At 34.4% G+C, this 7,673-nt stretch overlaps 1 protein-coding gene across 1 annotated transcript; it reads right to left on the bottom strand.

Annotated features, from left to right (window-relative positions):
- Positions 1-1,153: 1,153 nt before the first annotated feature.
- LOC131602923 (protein PSK SIMULATOR 1-like) lies at positions 1,154-5,968 on the bottom strand. Its single transcript, XM_058875146.1, has 12 exons — positions 5,513-5,968; positions 4,370-4,695; positions 4,178-4,270; positions 3,978-4,068; positions 3,756-3,849; positions 3,379-3,476; positions 3,085-3,154; positions 2,874-2,977; positions 2,622-2,738; positions 2,430-2,506; positions 2,145-2,189; positions 1,154-2,037 (listed from the first exon to the last, which is right to left on the bottom strand). The coding sequence occupies exons 1-12, from the start codon at positions 5,753-5,755 to the stop codon at positions 1,530-1,532; spliced, it is 1,866 nt and encodes a 621-aa protein (XP_058731129.1). The 5' UTR covers positions 5,756-5,968; the 3' UTR covers positions 1,154-1,529.
- Between the last annotated feature and the right edge of the window lie 1,705 nt (positions 5,969-7,673).

Here is a 7,673-nt window from a genome sequence, read left to right as displayed (position 1 = left end):
CATCGCTGATGTCTTATATTTTTAAAGCCACTCATGTCAAAAAATATTATTATTCAAAATTTGATTGTAATGTTTTTCATATGCCACTGTTGCTTTCTGCAGCTACAATGCTTTGACAGGTTTTGAATAGTTTTTTCTTTTTTAACCAATAATATAATAACATGGAGTATATTGTAAGATTAATATGACCCATTTTAGAGTTTTAATTGAGTGGTATAGATATTTGAAAAATATAATTTAATTGTCTAAATAATTAAAAAGTGTGAAGAAATATAATATATTGTGTAGGTCCCATTTATCCCACCAAATTGAGTGACATGGATGTAGATGCTTTAAGGGATAAGTTTAATTTTTGGATGAAGAAAAAGGCAGGGTTCTGGATGTGAATTCTTATTAGATGTTTATTTTCCATAATGTTGAAATTGCAATGATGAAGAAAAATTCTAACAAAGATAGGCTCATCAACACTGAAGACAAAGTTTCTTCACTGACCATATAAAATGTTTAGTTAAGAGGCTTCATCAAGAGATCCGTCTTCAAGGTGATAGGAAGATTTATACATTAACATCTAAAACCCTCCGGCTTAAGAAGTTATGCTCTAAATATGAGGTGGAGATCATTTCTATTATTGTAGTTTTGAGAATGTCCTTTCTTAGCTCCTGAATTTTGAAATTACAGGTGTGGATGCTTGAAATTTGAAAGAGGAGGGAAAATCTAGCTTCACAACAACAGAAGTTAAAAGGATAGGGTGATGGTTATATTGAAGTTTAGGTATGGTACAATAGTTCACCATGTTCCAAGAATCCGTCCACATTTGTTTTCTCCATTAGACCAAGTGGCCTGGTTTTATATGGTTTTAAGATGGATTAGGCTATTAGTGTTGGACCAAGAAAAGCCTGATAGCAGTATAAGCATGACCTTTTGACTTGTGATTCAAGAAAAGCTTTTTTATAAACAACCTTGTATCAATGTTTGCAATGCCCCTGACATTCCAATACAAAACTTTATTCCAATATATATATGTAAAGCATAATACTTCCTAAAGCAAACAAATGGCATCAATCTCTTATTTTAATCCAAGTGTTTCTGTATACTATCCCATTGACATGGACTCTCACAGCACAACAAAAATGTAGTTACAAAGATTTTCAAGTTTCAAAAGGTATAGACAAAGATAACCAAACCAATAATATATTACATGCAATGTAGATCTTCATTGTAAATAACAAATCCTCATTGTCTATACACTCAAGAATTAAAAAAACTAAACAAAATCTACCCTTTTTCAATAGAACTGCCGTCACGTTGATCTTCCGAGGTAAAGACGATATGTACATTATGATGTGATACAACATTTCACCAAAACCAAGCTCTCGGTGAAGCTAAGGAATTCAAGGTGCAAGAAGATCTACCAAGATCTTGCGTCCGAAACACTTGCTGCATGAATATGGTTTGTATATTTACACAAAGAAGTATCATTCTTCTCTCCTCATTTTGCCACCATAATTTCATTTCAAAGGTTGCACGTATTATCTAGTCACATTTACTCTGTCAATCACATCCAATGCTCTCTTTTTGTCAATATGAAAATCAATCACAGGAACCTTAGAGCAAATTCTGTTATAAGATGATTCTTTGCTTCTACTTGTTGTTGAGTAACTGCTACTTTTGATAAGTCTGTTACTATCTGTCGACGCCGTCTTCAAACTGTCAAAGTCCAAGCTTTTACTTTTACTGATCCCTCTAACACGCATTTTGTTACTTACATCCTTCAGCATGATCTGCTCATCAGTTGTGAGCAATGGCGATACTGCATTTGCCGATTGTTGATTTGTCTTTTGCAAGACAGTACCGACATGAGACTTGACGGCAGGCTTTATTTCTCCAACATCAACCCCGGCTTTACTTTTAACTGCCAAGCGGTGAAGCCACAGAAGAAGCTCGAGAATATAGTTTTCTACTTTTTCTTTATCTGCATGATGAAATGTTTCAATCCGCATTACATCAGTCTTCATCGTTTTCTTGTTTAGATCAGATCTGCAACAATCAAACAAGGAATTTGAAAATGAAAGTAGGAACAAAAATGAAGAAAAGAAAAAGTCGAAACCGTGAGAGCGTAGTAGATCCAACAGATTGTTACTTACCCGGTGCTTGCCCATTCCCCGACCCAACCAAAACCATGATGAGCTCTGAATCAATTTTAGAGCACCCAACCAACAGAAGAAGAATAAACAGTTAGTTTATATTAAAAGTATTTAAACCAACGCTTGTAGAAAGTTTCTCAAATATCTATCTACGCTATGAAGCGATATTGACACAGATAATAATTTACAAAAATAATAATTATGGAACGTAATCACATGTGTCAGACACCCGTCATGCCTTCAATAACTCTGGTACTACATAGTATATGAAGCAAGACATCTTACTTGGCTGTGTTTGTAGCAATTGGAACCATCCAATGCAATGTTTTCTCCATCTCCTTTTTAATATCTGCTACAGTGAGCTGATTGGCAGTACATATATATTAGCTAAGATTTCATGTTTTCTCTTTTTAAACGAATATTTTCTCATCTTTAAACATTTGTAATAGAAAAAAGAACCAACAGATGAGAACGTACATCTTCTGCAACATGAAATGCAGGTAATTTGGAACGCAGCGTTAATTTAATATTAGGAGGCAAGCTCTGATATAATGTATCTCTTGTATTTGCGGGCATAGAAGCGGATCTGGCAACCTAACAAAAATGAACACAAGCTTAGTACAACACTTTTCAGCGCATAGGCTAAGTCACACGAGGCAGTTGACACATAAAGCACACAGTTAGCACTTAGCCATGTCATGAAATCATTGTAACAAAGAAGAAACTTACTAGAGTATCCATTTGGAGCACTATATTTGCGTAATGCAAAGAGAGGCCTGTAGGACCCAACTTTTGGCGATTACTGATGGTTTGAATTAAAGGTTTACGGTTATCTGCAGGAAACCATTGACAGCAGTGTTGCAGTTATGAAGCAAAATACAACTTTCATTACGAATTGAGTCAACGAGTAATTTGATGAGAATATAAACAAAGTACTTACCTTCACTACCAAAGGCTTTATTTATCTCCAAATGTAAAAAGTGGACTATATCTACAAGCTTCTCCATAACCTGTGATTCATTTGATTATGAATTGAACTCTACTATTCAATTTTCAAGTATGGGATGCATAAAATGAATCAACTTCTGATAATATAAAACATCTTAGAGTCTATGTACTAGTTCCAGTATTATACATGGATAGAATACAATGAACGTATACAACAGATAGATTTGAGGAGACTATGAGATGAGATCATCACATTCATTCATCTACAGCAGAATTGTGTGGTTACCTCTTCCAAACTTCTGGACCAGAGTGACTTTTTCTTCAAATGCCTAACTTGCTTCTTTTGACTTTTAAGTTCTGCCTTCAAGATTGCAAGACTGTCACCTATACGTTGAAGATCAGGGGTCATCTTACCTAGAAGTCTAAATAATCGAACAAATACCAATACCAGTGAAATTTTCCAGGGATCTTAAACCATGGACTCGATTGTCCGAGTTTAATACATACTCTCCACCCTCTAAGCGATTATTTTATCAAAAGTTTATAGTACCAATTTAATATTCTTTGAATTGGAACTCTTCCAAAATTTTGATTTTATGTCAATTATCACTTCAACAAACAAGAGTTGCTTGTTATGTGTGAAGGGAAGTATTCTTCAATTACCGCTTTGAGCTGCACTTGAATTGTCCTCCTCTTCACGCTTATGCTGATAATCTTGCGCAAATCTATCCAAAGCATGTAACTCATGGTATAATTCCTGTTTTCATAAAAATTGTTTTCCAATTCCTTTTAGACTCAAATAAACTATATTTTTCCATCTTCGTAAGTAACTACAACTTCTGGAGAACTTTTGTAAATATTTTTTCAGTAAAGGAATACACTCACCGCCGTATGTTGAACTAAATTCATCAATTGCTGCATTAATAATTCCGCCTCCTCCTTTGTTTGTCTTTGAGAATTAAGTTCTCTGCTAATTCTAAAATTTACAACAAAAATACAGGTAAGAACAAAAATAATAAAAGCGTTTTTTCCATGAAATGCAAGGCTAGAGAATAGACGAATTGAGAAAATACAATTTATATTACTTCTCAAAGTATCGATCCAAGTTGTGCCACTGAGGATCCTTTGAACGATTTCCAAATCGAATCACCTCATCCGAAAAGACCTTCAATTCATCCCTGGAAACATAACCAAAAACCATAGCCAGTTGGCATTTCAACGAGTCGTGATAAACTAAAACAGTTGAAAGTTCGGTTGTTATAAGCTCCTTCCATTACCTTTTGTCTGCAGCAACAATCCGTAGAAGTTCGTCCATATCCTTTGAAACTAAATCTTGCACAGCCTCTAACTTAAGCACTTCTTCTTTCAAATGTTTAACGTTTTTTGTCGATAGAGATTCCATGAGACTAAAACCCTTGACAATAGTGTTTGCAACTTCAAATGCTAAAATGCCAACTTCATTCCCCTTTGTTACAGCTCCATATGCAAAGCCGCCACCAGAATTTAAATTCGTCATGCTACTCCCAAGTGTGTCCAGAACATCTACTGCTTTTCCGAATCCAATAGTGCCAGCTCTCCCCAGACGTGAACCCACCTCCGAGACCTGAAATAGAAAGACGTTAATCTTCATTTTTCTCCAAAGTTAGTCAACTTATATCCCCTTTCACTTATTTCAGAAATTCTAAAACTACAACTCTAATTCTCCTTGATTCCTAAATTATGAATATATCCATCCATCAATCTTAAACTCTACTTCCTCACATCACAGTTCAATCTGAGTTATTTCTTCATATTGCATAAAACTCACTCCCAATTTCAAACAAGGATTGAGAAGAAAAATACAAAAGATGCAACTTTAGGACAATTCTACTTTCACCCTCTATCCAAGATTTTAAAAAACGGTCCTTTACCGCAAAAACAGCAGTGACAAAACGATATCAGAAGGTGCCGATATACTGATACTATTATTCACTGTTTTAATGATGAAAAAGAAATTATGGTTAATTCACACCGCGACGATAACAATCAGTATCCAACACCTGTACCGACCAAAACAACGAAAGCCTTTACACGACCGGTATTTAAAACCTTGCCTCTACCTATCCAAACCCAATCCATCACCAATTGCAACATGTGTTCTTGATTCATCTACATACCTAATTTGTCTGAGATTACTAATTGATTACTATTTACAATCTATAAACCACTTAATTAAGTGTTTATCATATAAGCCATCTAATCTGAAACTATTTCTACAAGGTGTTTTCAAAACCTATCATAGAAAAGCTTGTGATAATAAACTAAAAACAAGTGCTTACTTACACTAGTAGAAAAGCCAAATTCACAAATTGAACACAAAAACAAAATGCTATAAACCAAACAAAAAGAATGATGAAACCAACAACCATAAACCAACCAACCTTAGCCACAGCAGCTTGTCTTGATCTAACAGACCTAGACTTATGTGAAAAAGAATCAGCATAGCGTGGAATCCCATCATAGAACTCATCACTCCCAATCCCATCAGCAACAACAACAGCACCTTCTTCTTCCTTCACACTCACCAAATCACCACCCTTCTTGTGATTCCCATCACCATAATGTTCTTCCCTCTTTGCAACCCTCTTGTCACCTTTACCAGACTTAGAACAAAGACCCCCCATGTCCAAAAAACAAGAAAAACAAAGAAAGAAGATGAGACAATCAAAGAGACAATATTAGGCGGCGTGATTGGTAGGTCAAAGATGAAAAATTTGTGTGTGAAGAGTGACAACGCGGCAAGGGGTTGGTCATGTTCAACCTTGTCCGCGGTTAACAACAACTATTTTACGTATAAAATCTGTCTTGTACTTTGATCTATTGCTACTTTGACCTTTTTCTAATAGTCCATTCTAATATTGACAAAACAACAAATAATGTCTTAATCTATTGATTATGCTACATAATAAATTTTTGTTGGGAATTATAGTTGCCTCTACTATAGTCTTTCTTTTCTTTTTTATAGAAAGTAACGAAAAAGTAGGCTTTTTGTAATGTGTACCATTAAAAGAAATATTCTCAATTGGCCAAATGATATATTCCACTTTTTCTTTTATGATTTTTAATCTTCTCTATTTCGATTCTATTGCGAGTATTGTTTGAACTATTTTGAAAAGTAGTTTAATCGAAAGAAAGAATATTAGTGTTGAAATATGTCTTAAAACGTTAAGTGATAAAAAGAAATAAAATATATTTGAAATTGCAGAAATATAATTTCTTCTTTTCTAGCGCATCACACGAAATTTCAAAAATACTCTTAAAAATTAGAAATATATTTCCAGTACACATCCCTACACACATATAATTCATTCGTTTTTTGAAATTCACCTATTTTATGATAAAATTTATTCTAAAATTACACTTTCAATATAAACGAAAATATATTTTCGGTTCCTAATAAACATTAACCTATTAGCATGCATGTTTCCACCCTAACTCTCTATGTTATATATTTTATATTCTATCTATTAATTCGGTAAAAAAAAATATATTCTATCTATTAATGTTTAATTTAAACTTTGACATTTAAATTCAACAATATATCTCTACAAATATGACTCTTCCACTTCATGTGAGTAAATTTTTCTTTTTACTATGATATCAATTTTTTTAGAATTAATTTAAAACTTAAATAATATAAAAAAATTATTTATATAATAATTAAAATTAATTTTATTTCTATACAAAAGTCAAATAAACACATGAACTTGCATATGAAATATAAACTATGACATGTTAATATGTGAAAAATATTAAAATACTGGAATACTTGGATTTTACGACCAAAAAATATAGTATGATAATCATTTAATAACTATAATGTTATTGTTTATTAAGAACTGGAAATACATTTTCGGTTTATACTGGAAGTGTATTTTTGGTTTTACATAAGTGTAACTTAAAAAAGGTGCATCGAAAATATATTTCTGGCTTCTTAGGGATATTTTTGGAAATGCATAGGGTATTTCTTTTCACTATAGGATGGAATAAGCAATTGCCTTGTGTAAATTAGAAAATCGTAAATTTCAAAAAGCTTTTTAGAAAGTCAGAAGGTATAAACTCGGGCGAAAATCGAAGATAGTGGTGTCAAGGCTGTAGAGGCGAAGCCACGGTGGCGACGAGAATCGAGATGGCGACGCTCGGAATTCGTACGGCGGGGGAAGGGTCGCGCTGGAATCCATACGGCGGGAGAGGACTGAGGTGGCCAGAGTTCGACGGTGCGCGGTCGATTGGTGGTGTCCATAAGGTGGCTCAGAGGGTCCGACTGTGGCTGTCAGAATCGGCCTGTATGTTGTTTGGGTTTTTCAGTCATCTAGCCAGTTTTCTCAGTTTATATGTGTACATACCAAAAATACTTAGGTCAATTTAAGAGCTCGGGAGCCATAACAAGGGAACTGGTTTGTAGTACTTGGTTGGGTAGGCCTGAGCATTACCCCTACTCGAGACATTGAGCAAGTCGGAAGGATTTAAGGATTACCAACTCGGTCACCGGCTAGCCTTAGTCGGCTGTGACAGTTACGAAGACGAAAGGACGTCCGAGCC

Source organism: Vicia villosa, linkage group LG5, assembly GCF_029867415.1.
Source record: "Vicia villosa cultivar HV-30 ecotype Madison, WI linkage group LG5, Vvil1.0, whole genome shotgun sequence".
Lineage (NCBI taxonomy): Eukaryota > Viridiplantae > Streptophyta > Magnoliopsida > Fabales > Fabaceae > Vicia > Vicia villosa.
This window is presented reverse-complemented; position numbering and strand designations above follow the sequence as displayed.